This window comes from Uloborus diversus, chromosome 9 (genome assembly GCF_026930045.1).
Source record: "Uloborus diversus isolate 005 chromosome 9, Udiv.v.3.1, whole genome shotgun sequence".
NCBI lineage: Eukaryota > Metazoa > Arthropoda > Arachnida > Araneae > Uloboridae > Uloborus > Uloborus diversus.
In genome coordinates, this window is record NC_072739.1 from 30,271,372 (window position 1) to 30,293,368 (window position 21,997).

The 21,997-nt window shown below is 35.1% G+C and overlaps 1 protein-coding gene across 3 annotated transcripts in view; it reads left to right on the forward strand.

Moving 5' to 3' along the window:
- Positions 1–19,305, forward strand: part of LOC129229428 (polyglutamylase complex subunit TTLL1-like) — a 120,597-nt gene extending 101,292 nt beyond the window's left edge. For all 3 annotated transcript variants that reach the window (XM_054863734.1, XM_054863736.1, XM_054863735.1), the window contains one exon: positions 17,973–19,305. In XM_054863734.1, the coding sequence (XP_054719709.1) occupies positions 17,973–18,108 (136 nt within the window). In that variant the 3' untranslated portion in view covers positions 18,109–19,305. The remainder of the gene's footprint in view (positions 1–17,972) is intronic.
- The last annotated feature ends 2,692 nt before the right edge of the window (positions 19,306–21,997 follow it).

The window sequence follows — 21,997 nt, forward strand, 5'->3', positions numbered from 1 at the left end:
ATGGCTGAAAAGCCAAGAGCCGAAAACCCCAACTGCAAACTGCAAGTTGGCAAACTAAAACATCCATCGTAGATGCGAGAAGTGAAAAAGAAGAGAAAGAGTCATATCGCACGAGCGTATAAATACTGCTTTCCCAATTAGCATAACGCGTCATCTCAAGTTCGACGCGTGCGGAAAAGACGTGTGCAAAAAGCTTCTAGAATGCCTGAGAACAAGTGACGTCATCTGACCTTCAATTCGCCGGGAAGCGAAAACAGATTCACTCATTGTTTACGTTTTCATCTGAAGTTGAAGTACGCGGGAAGAATCGCTTGTCAAAGCGAAAAGGATATTACAACGCGAACAACGCTAACATGCATAGTAAGTTTACAATTAAATAGCTTTAGTTTGTAAATTATGAGATACATATAATTAAATAATAACATTGTACTTAGGATAAACTTAGTGTTTATCAAAACCTAAACACGCCGGCGATAGCGCAGTCCGTGGAGGGAGAATCGCGCAATCACGCCGGCGTGCTCATGGTCGCGAACGGGTTAATTGTTGAAAGAAATGCTTCTAACAGATCTGACGCACAGCTGCTTCCCTGCACCCACCCCTCCAAAAAAAAAAAAAAAAATCAAAGCTTAAATAGGAGGTTGCATAGTAGCAATGTGGTTCGCTCATCCCTTTTTACCAGTTTGCTGCTTCAGATACAGATGCCTCATAATTTTGAGAAAATTCAACAACTAATCAAACATTTTATGCAGCAGACATGGGTCAAGGCATCTATCCTGTATTATGATTTGCTATTAACATGTAAAATAAAACATCACTTTTAAATAAATATTTCTAACAATGACCAATTTAATATTGAGTAAAAGTTTATAAAACTATTGCACTATTTCTAAGAATTTCCGGGAAAAAACTAATATCACTGGTAAGAATAATTTCCTATTATCTAAGAGACTAGCTCTGTAAAAACTAACTCCTAACTCTATCCCATTGCGAGGGAAAAAGAGCGAATTCTACTGACTACACAAACATGAGTCAGATCGCGGAGTGCAAGTGGCGAAAACCCTAAGACATGATTTTTTAATCTTCCATCTCATTACCGTATCATATTCACGAACTTAAGCCATGTAAGACAAGAATCCAGCACTCCACTACACATGACTAATGCAATTGGCTCGATTCAACAATGATGAGATTAGCCACACCGCCTACAGCGTCACTCACGCCACTCATCTACGTTGACAATTCTCACGTGCTGAGAAACAAGAGCAAGATAACATTCGATTCGGAAGCTGGGGGGATAAATTCTCGATTAGGAATCGAGGGGGGGGGGGAAAGATGATGCAGGAAAGTACTGATGCAAGATAAATTCAATGCAGATTGAACAGTAAGAAGTGAGGAACATTATATTACAGCAGGGGTAGAAGTGATTGACTTGTTACATATAGGACATTTTCCACAAAAAATATATGACACATTATATGAAGAATTTTGCTATGAAAAAAATAATGCATATCAAACATTATTTAGTTATTCTTATCAATAATTTTGTTTAAAAAAAAAAACTCAAATGAAGTTATAACGTAAATCTGAAATGACTTTCCTGTAGTTGAAAGAATAATTTTTGAAAAAACAATGTACTTTATAGGCTAAATAACTAAGCAAAAATTGAACAAAGATAATTTTATTTTTTCTTCCTCACTCATGACCCTGTTGCGGGACCTTTGGCCACTAGACGGCACCCCGCTCTGGGTTAATGCATGCTAACGCTATCTGAGTGCGTGGCTATGTTGTTGTTGTGTTCTCACATCGGTATACTTGTTGTGTGCTGTAACTCCGTCCAGTAATAAAACATCTATGTGCTTTCATCATTAGTCTTCAATGAATTACGAAACACCCTCGTCTTCAAACCACTCGACAGACCCAAGCACTAATTCCACTGTTCTTTGATTTTATATCTAAACTGAACCCTTTACCACTTGTATTAAGAACAAACAGAGCTTGAAAAGGATCCTTCTGAGGTTTTTCCCGAGTTTTCTTTACGCTTGAATGTTTTAGCATGCTGCCTCAATTGCAAAAATCCACTATCGCTTATGGGCACAGAACAGTTGCAAAAATGGCAAAAAGCGGTAAAATCTCCTTTTCCTTTAGTGCACCATAATTCATACAATTAATGTCCTCCTGGTCCAACCACTCCACACGAAATTTTATTAATCGGTGCGATTTCGCCATTATAATTCCACTTATTACAACAAACTATGTTTCAACATCATAAGGAACTAACAATCCACGATCACAAAATTTCAAAAAAAGAAAAGATTACTAAAAGATTATTAGAACATCAGATCAGAAATGCACTGAACACAAAAATATACCACCGAAAACAAAAACCGTGATGGAAAACAAAACAAACGGCTGTTGCCAAAGCAAAATTCTAAAACCAGCTTCAGACTTTGTTCTCAAAACTCCACCCACTATAGAGTGACATCACATTGCTCTAGCCAATGAGAGAAGATGCCTGTTGCAGGATTCAGTCAGTTGAGTTTTTTAATTGGAAATTCGTTAGGGCACGTACTTTCAGTGAAAAATCCAATGTCAGAAAGTTTATTTACTGTAATTTTTAAAAGATATACAGTGTAAAAAATGGGAATATAGAACATTTTCGAAAAATATAGGACATATATTACGATTTTTATGTTTTTTTTTGTTGAAAATATAGGATATATAGGACTACTTTGACCCCTGATCATGTTAACTTTAGGTCACCACAAGAAATTTACAAAAACATTTCCATTTCAAACACCAATGAAAAGAAACATCCAACATCCATTTCTTCTTGGTACAACATACGAAAATCAGAAGGATACCAACATTGATCCATCAAAAATCCATTTTAAACAATTTTCGAAAAATATAGTCCACGGGATCCAATTTTAATCTGTGATAACAATACTCACATTCAAAGATTAGAAAAAACATTACATATAAACATTCTTAAACAATTTTAAAATTTAAATCTACAAATACAAATACAAAAGTGATGACCAGCAACAGGCTCTGGGCCCAGCTAGACTGGTCCTAGTCAATTTACAATCCCCAGTGAAGATCAATGGCCCTCTTAAAACTGTCTACTCCTTTGCTCATTACCACCTCTTCCGGTAAGCTGTTCCAAGGTTCCACTACCCTGCTAAAATAATAATTTTTCCTAATATCCATGTTAGCCTGAGATTTAAATAGCTTAAAACAATGACCCCTTGTCCTGTTTTCAGTGCTAAACTTTAGCCCTGTAACATCTCTCGTTTTAATAAATTTAAACAGCTGAATCATGTCCCCTCGGTCTCTTCTTTGCTCAAGACTGTACATTTTTAGCCTTCTAAGCCTGGAATCATAATCTAAGTGGGAAAGTCCACTTATTAGCCTTGTAGCCCGCCTTTGAACCCTTTCCAATACATTAATGTCTTTCTTAAGATAAGGAGACCAAAACTGAACAGCATACTCCAAATGGGGTCTTACCAAACTTCTATATAAGGGCAGAAGAACTTCTTTAGATTTATTTGAAATAGATCTATTGATAAACCCAAGCATCTTATTGGCTTTGTTGCTAGCAATGCTGCACTGTTGGCTAAACTTTAAATCCTGACTTATTAGGACCCCCAGATCAGTAACTTTGTCTGCCTGACTAATGACTGAACCTTGCAAATAATAACTTGTACACTTATTTCCATGTCCCAAACGTAGCACTTGACATTTCCCAACATTAACAGCCATACCCCATTTATCAGCCCACTCCGTAATATGATCTAGATCCTCTTGCAGCTGATTTGCTTGTTCTTCATTTTCTACAGTCCCCATAACTTTGACATCATCAGCAAAACAATTCATGTTCCCAGAAATATTTTTGTGAATATCGTTCATAAAGACAGTGAACAAAACAGGCCCTAACACTGATCCTTGCTAATTTGCTAAGTAGAGCAACATGCGGTACCTTATCGAAAGCTTTTTGAAAATCAATGTAAACAACATCTACAGGCTTCTTATTGTCCAAAGCCATGGTAACTTTGTGATAGAAATGTAATAAATTAGTTGCACAAGATTTACCTTTCCTGAAACCGTACTGAAAACTAGTCAATAGATTATTAGTCTCTAGAAAATTTACTATCTTAATTTTCATCAATGTTTCAAAAATTTTGCAAACCACCGAAGTTAGACTCACAGGTCTATAATTTCCTGCACTCCCTTTAGACCCTTTCTTGAAGAGCGGTGTAATGTTAGCCAGCTTCCAGTCCTCTGGCACTGTCCCCGAATTATAAGAAGCATTGAAAATGTTTGCGATTACATCTGATAATTCCTCTGCACATTCAACTAAAATTTTCGGATAAATATTATCTGGCCCCGGAGCCTTCGTCTCTTTAATTTTTTTCAAATGAAGTAAAACGTCATCCCTGGAAAATACCAAGTCCTCAAGCTGTACTATAGCTTGTGTCTTGTTGGTGTCAACTGTTGAGATACAGTTATCGTTAAAAACACTCGAAAAAAAGTTATTAAGAACATTAGCAATATCACTATCGTCCTGAATTAAAATTCCGTGCTCATCAACCAGTAGCCCAATATGACTATTTCGAACTTTCCCCGAATTAGCGTATGCAAAAAACCTCTTGGGATTCCTGTTTATGTTATATTGTCCACTATTGTCCAATCCAGAAGAAAAAACTGCTTTCAAACTCTGCCGAAGTGCCACAAAGTCAGTATTTCTGAAATTGGGCACAAACCTAAAATTCTCTACTTTGTGCATATCAAATTTAATCCCAAACCTAATACTGTTGTGGTCACTATCTCCAATGTGTTCCCCTACACATAATCCCTGAACAGAGCCTTCCATGTCGCAGAAAACTAGATCCAAAATCGCCTCCTGTCGAGTACCCCGAGTTACAATTTGATCTAAGAAACAGTCACCAATTACTTTCAAAAATTCCTCTTCTCTGCTATTACTATGGTAAAAATTATTCCAATCAATTCCTGGAAAATTAAAATCTCCCATTATAATGACTGACCCCTTGCTAGAAATGTCACTAATAATACTAAACATCTGTTCGTCTTGACCCTGGCTTAAGTTGGGTGGCCTATAAATGTTCCCTAAACGTAGTTTTTTGCCCTTATTACTAATCAACTCCAGCCAAATCATATCAATCTCGTTAGGTTTATCATTAATTACCAATTCATTGCAAATTAAAGTGTCTCTGACATAAAATAAAACCCCACCACCTCTTTTACCTACTTTTCTACAATTAGTAAAATAACTTCAAGATTGTAAAAATTTCATAATACAAGATTCTTAATAAAATTTAGGACATAGTTAATTCTGCAGTATTTAAATTAACTTGATTCTTTTTAATGGATTTAAAAAATTAATAATGTATTTAACAACATTCAATAATAAAGTTTTTCAATTTACACATTACAACAGTACCAAGAAAAATACATGTATGACATTCTGAAATTACATGAAAGATTGACTTGCACAACCCAATATGGCACTAATATTTTTCTCTTTCAAAAAATTTATATCCAACCCCCCACCCGCAAAAATCAGTGAAAAATATTTTCACAAAATCTATTAAGTTCTATACAGGTTAGAGGTTTAGTAAAGATATCAGATTTATTATTTTTTACTTCTTACATGCTTGACATCAAAAAGATTCTTATTAATTAAATCACAGATAAAAACAACTTGACATCTATATGTTTGGTTCTATAGTTTTCTATTGGCGATTTAACAAAATCAATAGTAGCTTGGTTCTCCACTAATAATAAAGGTTTTATAACATTTCTAGTAATTATATTATTTTTGATACATTCCTCCAAAATTCGAGCAAACCATGAGATTTCTTTTACGTCTTCGGTCATAGCTACAAATTCAGCTTCCATTGTTGGAAGGCTGACACTCCTTTCTTTAAATATACGCCAAGCTATAGGAGCATTATCTAATAAGACCAATTGGTCCCCCAAAGAAGTTCTATCATCACAGTTCGATGCGAAATAGGCATCTAAATAAACAACCAATTGTACTTTGTTACATCTCAAATTTAACTTTAAATTACTAGTGTTTGCTACATATCCAAGAAGTTTTAACAGACCATTCCAATGATTTAAATTAGGATTGCTCTGAAATTGGCAGAGAATATTAACGGCATAACTGATATCAGGTCTTGTACGATTTGCTCAAACTGAATGACAGCCTAAAAGATTTCTGTACGGTAGTTTTAAAATTTCATTCTTCTCAAATTCGGGCAATTTTAGGTCGAAAACACCGTTCCTTTACCGATAGGAAGTGCTGAAAATTGTAATTAAAACTTTTGAATTATTCAAATTTCTAGAATATAACTAGTTTGGGGTAAACAATTGCATATATATTTTCATATAAAATACATTCATATTAGAACAATTAAAGCAGGAAGTCTTCCTTTTAAGTAGCATTTGACTTATCCTTTTGAGAACAAAACCTTTTCTTCACATCATGTTCATTTATTGCTATTCGTCTATCCTCCGAGATTTTTAATCTACACACAAGTGTGCAAGTTTTAGTGTATGGGGTTATTATAGGATGGGACTGATTTTCTTGCTCTTTATTTCGCTTCTTTCTTGAGAGGAGGAATCGCATTTTTTTTCTTTTCACCTCGGATTTCCTTCTTGAAGTGGTCAGGCTCAGACACCGACCTTGGACCCTCCCTTTTGTTGAACTTGTTGGGATAGTCTAAGTTTACCATATGCAGGTACATTGTTGCCCTAGCTCAGTTTAATGTACATCTCTTTTGCCATTATTGGAAGCATTATGTTCTTTATATATGGTGGATGAAGATCCTGTAGATTTTCTTTCTATGACTTGTTCTGTCGTGTGAACTGTCCTTAGTGGCGTTTTTCTTGGCTCGGACATTTAGTTTTCTTAATGGTGATAATAATATAAGCAGTGATAGAAAAAAAAGTTTTAAAGTATCAATTTGTTGCTTTAGCATTTTTATGTACTTTTTAATACTTAGGATTGAAAATTAAGCATTTAAGATAAATCAATTAGTAATTAAATTTTAAAAAATAAGACTAAAAGCACACTTTTTAACATGTGAAAAAATAAGAGAAAATAAATTTTATTTCAAATGAAAATCCAAAGCACAATTTGAAAAATATTTATTTACAAATCAATGCTTTTCCAAGACATTAAAATTTGTATCATTAATTCTTTCAAGCAGGTTAACATTTTGTTTTTGAGCTGATTTTTCTTCAGCCTTTTTAGTTACATTGTTCTTAAGTTGTTATTCCTATTCTCGCACAGCAATTATTAAAAAATGTACTCAATCTTATATTACCGCATTTTCATGCAGATAAGCCGCACATGCCAAAATTTCTGAAAAAAAAAAGTTTGTTTTCATCAGATAAGCCTCATATAAGCCTCATCAGAGTATAACTGGCATTTTAGTTTTGCTGTATAATCAACGTGTGAGCATTCAGCTACTATGTAATCTTTTATAGTTATTCATATTGTCTCAAAAGATGTGTGTGTATATATATATATATATATATATATATGTATGTATGTACACAGTATATAAAGACTTCACTTTTTTGTTTTGTTTATCTACTAGCAAAAATACCCGGCGTTGCCTGTGTCAGTAATATATATATATAATTATGAGAAACAATCGTTACTTGCCCTTGTTTTCTGTTTTAAGCCAAATAATTTAAAACAAACCTTTTTGACGTGGTTAAAAATCGAGCTTCTTCCTTACTCATTAAACTAAAATAGCAATAAGTATAAAGAACAAAATAGTATTCAATTAGAAACGAAAGCACGACATTTAAGCAGATACAAATTTGAAGAATTTCCGAAATATGAAGTTAAACTTTACATGTTTAAAAAGATTTATCTGTCAGTACTTTTTTTTAAAATCTAAAACCTTCTCTGTATGGCTATTGATGTACGAACTGTTTTAAAAAATTTAGCCTCCCTTGTTCCCCTTACACTTGCTTTAGTTATTTTGGGAAATTTCAATTTTCGTGAGCACTTGATGTGGTTTAAAATCTTACCAAATTTGCGAGAATCATTTTGGGACACTTTCCATAATACTCCCCCTCCTTACTAATTTTTATTATAGAAATATTGTTGCCAGATGTTGAGATACTTTTGGTCAAAAAAAATGGCGCTAAACGGTTTCATCCGAAATGTTTCAAAAATAAGAAATAAAATTTGGCGATTGTTTGAAATCGTGCAAAAAGAAATATTAATGGAAGTTTTTGAGCGGTTTATGGATTTGCTTAATTTAGTTGTTGAATTATTTTACACAGTATTTTTTTTTTTAAGTATCTTTGATTGGCGATATTTTGTTTATATGGTGAAAGCTGAGAAACATTATTACGTACTCTTTGGGCTCAAAAACTGCGACAGTGGAAAAAACTGCCAAATGCATCAGTTACTGAAATCTTTCTGAAAAAATTCTCGCGATATTTCTGCTGGTTGGTTGGATATAGTGAGCAAGTGTCGAATCAGCATAAATAATAATAATAATAAACCATTAACTACATAAGTTCCGTTTAAAAGTAAAATGATCAGCCAAATCCATTTTTTTTTAGCCAATCATGTGGAAAAACGTTACTTTAAGATTTGACTTGAGAAAAGCCTCAAAAAGTCAGACGAAACGCAAAAATATTCAACAATACATACAACAATGCTTGGGAGTTGAGATGACACACTAAATAATGACTTGGGTTGATGAAAGCCTTCGAACAGGGAACAAAAAAGCTCATAACTCGTTTTTTATACAACTTAGAAACTTCGAACAGATGCTATCTTCAGCAGAAAAATTGGCGCTTTCGATGGACATATAATGTTAATATGTGCACGTTTTTTTCCACCCCCATATTGGGGCATTTATGCAAAAATTGGGACTAAAATTGGAATAAAAAGGGAACTATCAATCGGATTTTTTTCGAACTGGTCTATAAACCTTCCCAGTACGAAACTGAACAAACGGTGAAAGTTTCAGCCAAATCTGCCGGGTAGTTTCTGAGATCTTAGGGAACAAATTTACCAAACTCCATTTTTATATATTAAGATTTTTTGTAAAATACCTACAATTTATAAGTTTTAAATTCATATCACATTAGGCTTAAAAATAACACAATTTTTTAGGAACAAAATGGTGATTCAATTTATTTACAAATATTCAATAATTAAAATAGGGGAAAAATCATTCATCAAAACCTTCAAAATCGGAGTCTCCATCATCGGAGCAAAACAAATTTAAATGGTATTCATTCCAGTTTTCACTGTTGTCAGAGTCTATATCCGACTTATCGGAAAAGTCTGCGGCACTGTGTGAATTTACTTCAATTATTTCGTCTTCTTTAAAGCCAGCAAGTATCGTTGATGTTTTCACAGAGTTCCAAGATGATGATACCCAATTAGCTATGTCTTCGTACGTAGCCCTCTTCATGTGACCGGCTTCCGTGAAAGAGTGCAATCCATTGCTCATCCATTCTTCCCATTTGGACCGCATTTGACTTTTGAACGACTTGTTCACGGCAAAGTCTAATGGCTGGAGGAGTTTTGTCAAGCCTCCTGGGATGACTGCCAGGCCAGTCAGCATTTTTTTTACACCTGGATGTAACAGAGTCTAAGAGATGGGACATCATCGAGTCTCTAGCAAAACAAATAGCAACGAACTCTGTGGCTGAAAAAAAGAGCCATTCCTCCTACAAAAGACCTCCTCCAGCCATTCCAGCATGATGGTTTCAAACATCCATCTCTTCGGATTCGCTTTAATTATGATATCGTTGGGGAAATTTCTTTTCGGAATTGTTTTCCTCTTAAATATGAGAAATAGTTTCAACTTCTTGCCATTTGCAGCACACAAGTGAAGGAATTTTTTTCGTGTCCTATCGTGATGATGGGAATTGTTTTCTCTCCAACTCTGTTTACAGTTCTTGTGGGATAACGTCGAATGTGAGCGGTACCTCGTCCATATTGAGCACAAGTCTGTTGCCGAGTTTTTTTCGGCAATAACTTTCTGGACATACTCCAAAAAAGGTTGTTTTTTTTTTTGCAGTCAGTTGTCAGGCGATTGCCGACCAACACTTGTTGTAGCACAAACAGACAATTTCTTCCTTCGCATGAAATGCTAGCACCAGTTAGGTTCGCCTTTAAAATTATCTATACCCATCTTCCGGGCTATCAACTGTGCTTGCAAACGTATCTTTACCATTGACACAGACAGTCCCTTATCAATTTTCCTAAGTTTTCCTCCAGTTTCGGCCAACCAACAGTTCCACTTCTCCTCGCTCTTTTAATCTTAGGAATTTTTTCCAGTGAAACTTTATCACCACTCCATCTTCTTATGCAGCTTTGGTTCACCTCAAATCGTGCCGCTGCAGTCCAGTTTCCTTTCACTTCTGCGCTTTGTATTGCGGAAAACTTGAATGCAGCGGTGTAACTTTTTCTGTGAGGTATCACTAATGCAGAATTTTAATGCAAAAAAAGCAAAACTAGATTGAAAATAATGCACAGTAAAAAATCTCAAGCAAGAATCATGAGCGACTGAGAAAATCAAGAAACATGTGAGAATGAGCGAATTCTATTAATTGTTGCCACTTATTGAGTGCAATGCAACTTAGTGAAAATAAGGGATGTGTTCGAATAGAACTACTACCAGTTAACTTTAGCCGGCAAGCTATATCATTCTAGCATGTATTCAGAAATAAAATGAAAACATTTAATGATTGAAAGGGCGAAAACTACAAAAGGTTATTAAAATAAAGTGTCTTCTGAGAATAACAGTAAAGTTGTCAAGTAAAAATAAGATGAATTTTTTTTTCATGTGTTACTGGTTGTTTGAAATACATATATAGTTGTTTTAACAGAATTACATTACTTTTCATTTCTTGTTTACCGAAGCTGAGGTGAAAGATTTTTCACATGCTTCTCTTTTTAATTATCTAGTCTCTTATTCCAATACATCTAACTGTAAAATAATGAGATATATCTCTTTAATTTTGCAACAATCAGGTGAATGTATAAACTCTAATTTTTTTTTCAGTTTCACTAATTAAAATTTTACTTAAAGAAACATTTTTCATTAGTAATTGTTCTTTGAAGGATTGAATAGTGTTTTCAGTTTCTTTACAAATTCTATACATGCCCAATATTGGCTTTTTCAAACCTCCCAAATAGCAAAATTGCTTTAACAATTGACAATGTTTTGGGACATCTGTTTATTTTGGGTCAATAAAGGTGGTTAAAACATTTTTACAATTTTCGCAAATATGTTTTTGCTTCAAAAGAGCATTGAGAGTTGATCCTGCAATGTAATATATGGCATTTTCCTCTGCAGCAATTTTTTGCAGTGTGGAAACTTGTTCCACTGATATAGGTGGCACATTTGACTTGGAAACTTGTGCCCCTAATGTAGATGGCATATTTGATTCTGAAATTTGTGCTCGTGATATAGATGGTTCATTTGATGGCACAAGAGCTTAAGATCTCCTCCTTTCGATGAGGCTGTTTTTGAGAGTACGCATCTTCAGAGCTGAAGACAAACATGTTGCTTTCAGAAGCATAGCTGCTGTTTTTCGCATCAGAAATGAATTGTGAAATGCATATAATTTTTAATGCAGATCTGGCTTGCTTTGCAGAGGGTTTGGAGGCTTGCCGTAGGGTCTGCATACTGTATTTTCCGGGAGATAAGCCACACCGGCGTATAGGTCGCACCCACCAAAATTTGAGAGAGAAAAAAAATTCATCGTATAAGCCACGTCGTTAGATAAGCCGCACTTAAGTTTTGCTAAAAAATTGACATGCAAGCATTAAAAAAATAACTCATAATTGAAACAATGACATCAGGGGCGGCATTTCAGCATTTCATTTGGGGGGTCGAGTTTCTTAAACATGAATTAACTCAGTATAGAACAAAACACATATTGGCTAACAGCTAGTTATCATGATAGGAGGGGGGGGGGGGAGATTGTTTAGTTAAAGAACCCCCAGAAAAGATATTTGTTGATGTGAGGTTTTTTTTTTTTTTTTCAAAAATAATATGTATTTCTCAAGAGTATCTATGAAAGCATACTATGCATTGAGCAGCTGAAATGTGTTTCTAGCAGAAAAAGTGATGTATTCTCATTAAATAGACACACTTAAAACATGAGTGAACAATGAATCTAAAATACCAAGGCATTTTTCTGTGAAAATCATGCAGCCACACCACTGCATGGGCCTCTCATAATCATTGTTACACAGAGCACACGATCGAGCTATTTAGCCTATATGACGAAATTACGTCTTTAGTTAGAATTAACAATGATTCCTCATCAGTTTTTTCTGTTCTGAAAAGGCCGGTAAAAGCTTGATGAATTTTCAATAATTTAAAAAACGGAAAACACTTGCTCATGTCTGGAAATGGGTCGAGTTTCATCAAACATTATGGATAACAAGCAAGATTGTTTTTCTTGAACATTGATTTGCTATCTACGTAAGTTAAATTTACTCATTTTTATCATTCCTCTCAAAAAATTTGGGGGTGCGACCGCCCCCTCTCGACCCCCCTATTTGCCGCCCCTGAATGACATTGTTCAAAAACAACGACATAGTAATGTAAAAACACATATTGACTTACCTTTCTTGCTTTATTTATGTTTTGCGCAATACTTAAGAGCCATTCCAGCATGATGGTTTCAAACATCCATCTCTTCGGATTCGCTTTAATTATGATATCGTTGGGGAAATTTCTTTTCGGAATTGTTTTCCTCTTAAATATGAGAAATAGTTTCAACTTCTTGCCATTTGCAGCACACAAGTGAAGGAATTTTTTTCGTGTCCTATCGTGATGATGGGAATTGTTTTCTCTCCAACTCTGTTTACAGTTCTTGTGGGATAACGTCGAATGTGAGCGGTACCTCGTCCATATTGAACACAAGTCTGTTGCCGAGTTTTTTTTCGGCAATAACTTTCTGGACATACTCCAAAAAAGGTTGTTTTTTTTTTTTTTTTGCAGTCAGTTGTCAGGCGATTGCCGACCAACACTTGTTCTAGCACAAACAGACAATTTCTTCCTTCGCATGAAATGCTAGCACCAGTTAGGTTCGCCTTTAAAATTATCTATACCCATCTTCCGGGCTATCAACTGTGCTTGCAAACGTATCTTTACCATTGACACAGACAGTCCCTTATCAATTTTCCTAAGTTTTCCTCCAGTTTCGGCCAACCAACAGTTCCACTTCTCCTCGCTCTTTTAATCACACATATTGACTTACCTTTCTTGCTTTATTTATGTTTTGCGCAATACTTAAGATTCATATCTTGTTAGGACTAATCACAACACTTTTTTTTTTAAAGAAAAATGGTAATTTATTTAATTATTATTCAAGGAATTATATACAATTCTATTTGAAACCTTCGAACTCCGAATCTCCATGATCGGAGCGTAATAAATCCAGATACAAATTTAAATTTTCATTGTCAGTAACACTTTCTACATCCAAGGTATCGGAAAGGTTCGAGTCTATTGTATCAAAGCTAAAAATCTCTGCTTCCTTGAAACCAGCAGTTATTGTTGATATCTTAACCGAGTTCCACGAAGAAGAAACCCATTCAGCATCTTCTTCATAGTCACTCTTCTCATTCGACCTGATTCCGTGAAGGAGTGCAATTCGCTGTGCATCCACTCTTCCCACTTGGCATGCATCTGGCTCTTAAACGATTTATTAATTGTGACGTCTAGTGGCTGAAGGATTTTGGTCAAACCTCCAGGTATGACAGCTAAACCAGTTGCCATCCTGCCGCACTTGGATTTAACAGAATTCAACAGATGTGACTTCATAGAGTCTAAAATTAGCAGACTCTGTGGCTGGAAAAGGAACCATTCTGTCGCCGAAAGACCTCCTCCAGCCACTCTAACATTATGCTCTCGCACATCCAGCCCTTGGGATTCGCTTTGATGGTGACATCCTTTGGGAAAGTTCCCTTAGGAACAGTCTTTCTTTTGAAAATCAGTAATAGCTTTAATTTGTCTCCATTTGCAGCAAAAGACGATACCCATGTAAATGAACTTTTTTCATGTACTGTAGTGACGATCGGTATGGTCTTGTCCCCTGCTTTGTTAACTGTCCTTGTTGGTGGAATATCAAAGGTAAGCGGCACCTCATCCATATTAAAAATTTGCCCACTGTGCAATTTGTTTTCAGCAATGTACGTCTAAGAACTATGTTTTTTTCGCCAGCCAATCATCAGTCGGTTTCTGGTATACAGTTGTTCTTGAACGAACAGAAGTTTTTTTTTGGCGCATAAACCTTTAGCACCAAGTTGAACTCTCTTTGAAGTTACTAACGTTCAACTGTTTTGCTATGAGTTGGGCTTGAATGTGAATTTTAACTGTTGACATTGACAGTCCTTTTTCTCTTTGCTCTTGAATGGAATCCATTTCTCCAACTTATCTTCTAAATTTGGCCAAGCAACATTTCCACCTTGCTTAGCCCTTTTAGTTTTGAGAATAACTTCCAACGAAGCTTTATCATTACGCCATCTTCTGATGCAACATTCATCTACTTCAAATTCGTGAGCTGCAGCCCTATTCCCAACAACTTCAGCGCGTTGTGTAACAGAAAACTTCCAAGCAGCAGTGTAGCTTTTTCTGCGAGGCATTTCAAACCGTTTATATAATTAACAGCGAAATTATGAGCTGCAAGTACACTAGAGTAAAACACATGTGCAAATGGACAGAGCGAATCTTAATCATGCGGTTGCCAATCTTAAGTGTAATTTAGCGGTTGCCAATCTTAAAAGCAATACAATAACACAGTAAAAGTAAGAGAGTTATTGAATTAAGGTCCTTCCGCTTCAATAGTATTTTAAAGTGTTGTCACTAAAGATAAACTTGGTCATTTTTGTAAATACTTTTATGAGAAATAAATAAGAAATACCTGAGCTGAAATATATTTGTCAAATGTATAAATATGGTACTTAATGGTTGTGTTCGATGAGCAACGGGTAGCTCACCGGTTAAAATAATGACGTCACCTTCAATGCTTTGGCATTAGTTGACTTCATTCTTGTCACGTAATTAACCGACCACTACCGATCGTGCTCATCGAACATAAGCAAACAGTATGAAAACTTGTTAAAAAAACCGGGTCCGGTGTGCAAGAAGTGAACTGAACTGAGTTTGTATTGATGACTGACTATGTGACTGACAGCAGCATTGCTGAATGGTTCGTTCGGCATGTTTGTTCAAATTTAGACGTAAATAGAGAATTGCACAGATTTTTTTTTTTGGGGGGAAAACATGAATTTAAAAATGCTTGAAAAATTACTGCAACATTGTATAAGCCGCAGGAGATAAAATTCGGCTCTTAAACACGTACAAGCCGCGGCTTATCCTCCGGAAAATACGGTACTTGAGTAAATACATTTTCAAGTGCATCCTGAGTTAACCTCCTAGGCAAAAAGAATTTATAGCCCTTGGAGAATAACTGCTCTGAGAGGTTACGGATGCTCATGCTGGATAATGGCATTGAATGGGCTTCCAGGATTTTACAAATTGGGTAAAGAGACGAATTATGTAGTCAAAGAAATGAAACTTCTCCTGCTTATTCCTCGCTGTGATGCCCACCGTTCTGTGTCTAGCTGTGGTCAGCTCGAACAATCGGTTGATAATCATCACAAACCAAGCTGTAGTGAGAGCATTTTCGGAAATTTGTCTCAATTGCATAGCCTTTTCTAAAGCAGCAGCTGTTTTAACAGAGAACAGTTGTACAGCAAGTGCGACATTCTTCAGACAGAAATGAGTGGGGAGGAGCAAATGACCTTTTGACAAATGATACCGGGAGCCAAGTCCAGATTTTGAACTCATCTTCCGTTCTGTTTTTTCTTTATTACAAGACATCCTTTCTTGGGGTTGATGTTCATAGGGAAAATCCTTTTTTGGTTGTATTGGAACGTTGACTTCTTGATTCCAGCGTGGACATTTACATACACATCAAGTTTTCCCACTAAATCAATGGGAGAAACCTTTTCTAACCAAATATTGAGAAAGTGTCTAAGGACGAGTAACGCTCATCCTTCAAATATCACATTTATTCTTGCTAAAACTACACAATATAAAACATAGCGAAAGGCTACTAAAAGGTAAAATAATTGAAAAGGTTAAAAAGTAACATTTAGAAAGCTCGCTGTCGAGCAAATACACGCTACACATAAGCTCCAAGAGAATCTCCTTCTGACTGAGCATACGTGTCTTTTCTCTGCTCGCTTCTCCACTGAGCCGAGTTGAGTAGCGCTCGGTCACTTTCTGCGGATGACCAATGATTATATGGAGTTGCAAAAGACTGGAGTGATGTTTGCAGATTTGATCCTGGAGTCCCCACATGTCTTTAATTTCGGGTCTTTCACCTCCAAGGGGTGGACAAGTGTATCTCTTGCACCGAGAATTAGCAGATTTAAATTCAAAGGTTCTCCTGGCTTGCTGCATAGGTCGCCAGTATTACAAATAGATGTTTTCGAGCCTTCAGTGTGTATGCACTTGACGGGGCACTGTTTTTGTCAGCTCGATATGATTCTGATTGCAGGTTTTATATCTTGATTTTACTTATAGGCTGCTAGTTATTGATGCTGCTTTGTTGCTTGGTGTATTTTTGCTTCTCTTGGGATTTAGCCAGCCACTGCCAACCTTGCCAGCCAATAGACGCTTTGACGATAACTGGGGCTTCCAGGTTGCTGGTATCCAAATCCAGATCTTCTTGATTCCGTCAGATCCATTCACAATAGGTTTAAAACACAATTCAATTTTGTTCCATGGTAGATATAGACAATTTCTATAGTCATACAGTTCTTCCCTTTCTGTGTTGCAGATTTCAAGGATATTGATCTGTGAATCTCTACAAGGACATAGTGTAAGCTGCTCTGGTGAGAGATATTGTGACATAAAATTCTCATTTTGGATCACGCCAATCTGTAATGGGTCCATTTTTCATCAGATGATTCTTGAGTTTGATTGCCATAGATTCGAATTTGTCAAGATGCTTCAGTATTTGAGCTTTAACAACCTAACCATTTTTGATTAAACATGTATTTATTGGTCACTCACGTAACATTATCAAAATCACCAGACTATACTAGACATCAATTTTTAAACATCGTTTTCGACTCGAGCATTTTACTCGCTACTCTCTTCTCTTTACTTCTTTATCTACTCGCCAGCACCTTTTATTTGAAATAAGGAAAGTGTTTTTGTTACAGGTGCTAAATTCTAAATTGGTAATTACACTATTATTTTGGACAAATTTATATATGTGAAAAATAAAGTTATTCATTGGAAACCTGAAAAAAAAAAAAAAAGAAAGGAAATGAATATGTATTGAAAAACTATTAAATATTATTCAATACAACATTTATAACTATTTTTAAGACTTCTTACTTCTAAATATAAAATGATTCTTTACTTGTTATTTCCCACATTGTTTAAATAAACATGGTACTTTTAGATTTCATCTATAAAATTTACTAGTATATATAAATATCATCTAAGTCTTCATTTTCCATGCTACGTGGTGTTACAAAATGTGAGTTTAGTTGCTGCTGGATGCTGTAAGCAGTTTCTCAATTTAGAGAGGATAAATGATAAAAATCTTTAAAGTCCTGCAAACTGCAGAACTTGACGGAGAGTTAAGAAGCATTTCAATATATTTACAGAAACAGCTCCCGACTATGGACTGGGTGGGCCAGGCTCTCCTGGGAAAATGGTAAATAATTAAATGCATTGTTAATAAAAATTTGTTTTGTATTTCAGTTCCGAAAAACAAAAGATTAGGGCATACAATAGATTTTAGGCCATAAGCAGACCCCCTCCCGCCCCGCATTTAAGAGTTGTGTTTCGTACATTTGTACAAAGTGTGTCTGAAGTTCATTTTCTTTATATATATATATATATTTTTTTTCCGAGTAGAATTGATGAAGAGTCTACTACTCCTGAAATAGTTGCTGAAAAAGAAAGTACAAAGTCTAAAGGAGATTATGTCAAAACTGGTGCACGAGCGAAGGAAAAAATTGGCAACCCCTCCCAGATGGCGATAAATGCTTGAAAATAATTCTAGTAGTACAGAAGATGTTATTTTTATACAAGATAATTGTTTAGACTTCAAACTTTAGTTTAACTGTTTGTTCTTGATATAAATTCCTGCAGTGAACTGCCTTTCTCAAAAGTTCAGTTTTTAAATCATTCAACTGAAGCATTGTTTGGCTAATGTGTGTATTATGGGAAAAGACAAAAGGTATTAATTAAAACTTGATTTTTTTTCTTTCTAATGTAAGATTTAAAGCAGATAATATTCAAGTGTAAAATGCCTTATAATTTCGCCAGTTTTAGAAGGAAAAAGAGAATCTTGCCACTGTTATTGTAGGTTTATAATCTGTTTAGAAGTTCTCTTGATACAACTTTATTTCATATAATGATTATTATTAAGGACTGAAACTCTCACTGAAGAGCATAATGAGTTAGTAATTATAAACCGGTCTCATAAGCAGGGAATTTCTGTTTTCCCCAAGTTATTTCCTCTCATCAGCTTTGTATAGGTGAAGGTTATAATTTCTTTTGTATAAATTTTCTGCATCTATTTTTACAAGTGTTATTCATATAAATTATTGCTATTTATCTATTCATTCTGATTTGTTTTTGAAATGTTTATTTACAAATATTATTTACATAATTTATTACTATTTATAAATTTATTGTGTTTTGTTTTCGGAATACTTATTTACATAGGTTGATTTGTTGAATTTTATTGCAAGACTTTCTTCTATTTATTTTGTTTTTTTTGCTGTATTCAGCATTAATATTTTGATATTGGGCTCAATTGATTTGAATAAGATTTTATAGTAATGGGTGTACTATATTATGGATTTAGTGCTTTAAATGTTCTAGGTTAAAGATATATTTCATTGTCAATAAGATTTACTATTGTTTCCTGTCTTAACCCTTAACTGGTGAAGTGAGTTATCTTACACCCCAGAAGAATTAAAGTTTTGCATTTAAACGTTTTTGAGTTGATACGTGTGGCACTTATGATACAGGTTGAATTGCAATAATATAAATAAACCATAACAAAAATCATTGGAATTTTTTCTACTTTACACCAATGATGATGCAAAAAAAAAAAAAAAAAAATCAGATAAGGGTTAAATTCAATTTTGATTTTCTTTTGTTCATAAATCTTTCTGTGATATATTTTAAACATATTATTTACATTTGTTAACGACATTCTATTTGAAATAAACTTCATTTTTTTGCTGATTTCTGTGGTATTTATTTTTTGAAAAAAGATTTATAATTTCTTGATTTAAATGTTAAAAGTAGGTCCTAGTTTAACTACTTCAAATAAATCGTTTACAGGAAAAGAGGGGAGGTTTGTCCCATGGGGATTTTTAAGGAAAATTTTAGTCATTATAAGTTGACCAATCACACTAAAATATTTTGCATTTCAGAATTATCAACGGTTTTTAAGAAATTAAGAGTTAAAATGATACTGCACCTTTCAAGTAAAGTTAAAAGATTTTAGAATTTGTTGAATTTTAACCTCCAGTTTTGAGCAAAATGAATTTTAAAAGGATACATGTTTTAGTCACTTTTCTAGCTCTGTATGGATATGCAGTAGTATTATGTAACTTTAATCTAAGTTGCTAAAAATGTAAGGTAAATTAAAGCTATCTGGGAGACTTGACCCAAAGACTTAGTTTGAGTTTTCGTTAATGAATAGCTAAAATATTATGATTTAGGCCTAATGATTTTATTTAACTCTAATATTGTGAATATGAAAGCCTGAATATTTATTTATTTTTTTGATGAATAACTAAAATTTATAATATTGAATGTAAAATTTCAGGTAACAAGGAAACTCGGCAAATTGATATGGAGATCTTCTTAAAGATAGGCAAAATATATTTTGGAGATGAAAATTTAATTTAGCTGTTACTAATGTCAAGGACTAATTTTTAAATGCGTTTGATTATAAAACAAGCAGCAAAATTTATTGCAATATAGGTAGTTAAAAATTACAACACAATAAAATTACAACAGTAATCTTCTGTTAGACATGGCCATTTTTTTGATAACCTCGTCAGGAATTATATTCATCTTTATGATAAATCGATAGCAAAGCCAAACCTACCAACCTATCTTCGCTCATTTTATTCTTTAGATGAGTTTTAATTCTCTTTAAACACAAGAAACTTCTTTCAGCAGATCTCATTGTAATTGGAAGTGTGTTTAATATTTTTAGCAGGCTACTTATCGGGTAGAAATTTGGATTGCATTATGACAGCACTTTCACAGGGCTAGTTGGAGATTTTGTCGCTTCTTTGGCCCACTAGTCACACCATAGTAAATACTCCAATTTCAGTTCAGTCCATAAACAAATCGATTCGTAAAACATCTCCAGATTTTTCAGCTTCTCTGTATTTTTTTCTTCCTTCAAATTTTTGGGGTTTAAAAGTTCCAAACTTTATTAGAATCATTGAAACGATCTGAAAGATGCATTAACTGGTGCATCTAAGGTTGGGATGAATACCGATTTTCTGTAGTATTCTTTAGGGCAGTTAGTGTCATAATTGGCTCTGAAGGCTTGAACTTTCGCTGTCCTCGGCACTTGTTAGTCAGAGTTAAAAACGTCTTTGATTAAATCTTTTGCTGGTTCAAAGATTTCTCTTTCAAAATATTCCTCTGGAGAATTTCTGATATTTTGTAGCCTCCTCACAATGCTTTCTGCTTGACTTAGGGCTGAGCTCAAATCTTTAGTTGGATTTTGTAAATGAACTGACAAGTTTACAGTATAGCTGAGAAGTTTCTCACATGTTAGCATGCTTACTAAAATGAACTCTGATTAATAGCTGCCAGGAATGAAAAAGCTTTTGAGGCAATCGGTCTAACAGACTCTGCAATTCCTTCTAGGCAAACTATGATTAGTTTAAGTAGCTCTATATGATAGTTAGCATGGATTATAGGTCTTAAGGAGCTGGCACTGCCTGTAAAAATAGTTAAAAAATGATGACTTACCCGCAGAGAGGAGGTGAAAAGCTGGAAGGGTAATGAATAATGAATTGGATACATTAATAATCGAACACATGAATTGGTTTAATGGATTGGGTTTATTAATTGATAGAATTAATGGAATGAGTTAGAGCGTATACATATGCGTCCGAAGAGGTGGACGATCCTATCCAGTCTCCCCGTTATTCCAAGGAGACAGAAGTTTGTTTCTTTCAGTCGGGGGGAGGTGGTGCCCTCTTCCGTGGGTGGGACAAAACTGAACATCCTCCGCCGCTGAAAGTCGGGAGTCAATTATTCAGGTTGAACTGATACCTGAGATATGGATCACGTTATATCTCCTTTCGCTCGTCAGGACCAGGGAAGATCTTTTGAACTCAGCCTACTGTCCAATGGAGAGGTGAGGAATTCTTTTCTCGGACAAGTGCAAGGTCACATGGCTGAATGTCTCGATGCGGAGTTTTCTACCTGGGACAAGGTTGTAAGGTATTTAGGTTTCCTTGCACCAACGATCCCAAAAATGCTTCCGGACGTTTTGGATAAGAGTTCACCGAGATGACATGGAGATAGTTTTGTGCGATGTATCGGTAGAGGGCAAATTGGAGAGTGGTTGGCCAATCGGAAGATGACTAGGAGTTAAGGCTTCAAGGTCAGATGATAGAGGTACAATTGGTCTGTAATTAATAATTGCTTCAATTTGAGTAAGAAGAGTTGATAGTTCTTCAGAATTTAAAAGAACTGACTTGCATGATTTGTGAAGATGTTGCTTCGTTAATTTGATCGATGCTTCCCAAAGTCCCCCGAAGTTTGGGGTATAGGGTGGAATGAAATGCCATTTGATGAATTGTTGGCTCCAAAATGTACCCCCCCCCCCCGTGTCCGTTTACCTTGTCGTGGTGGGGGGGCTTGCGGTGTGGTGAGTTCGGGGCGAG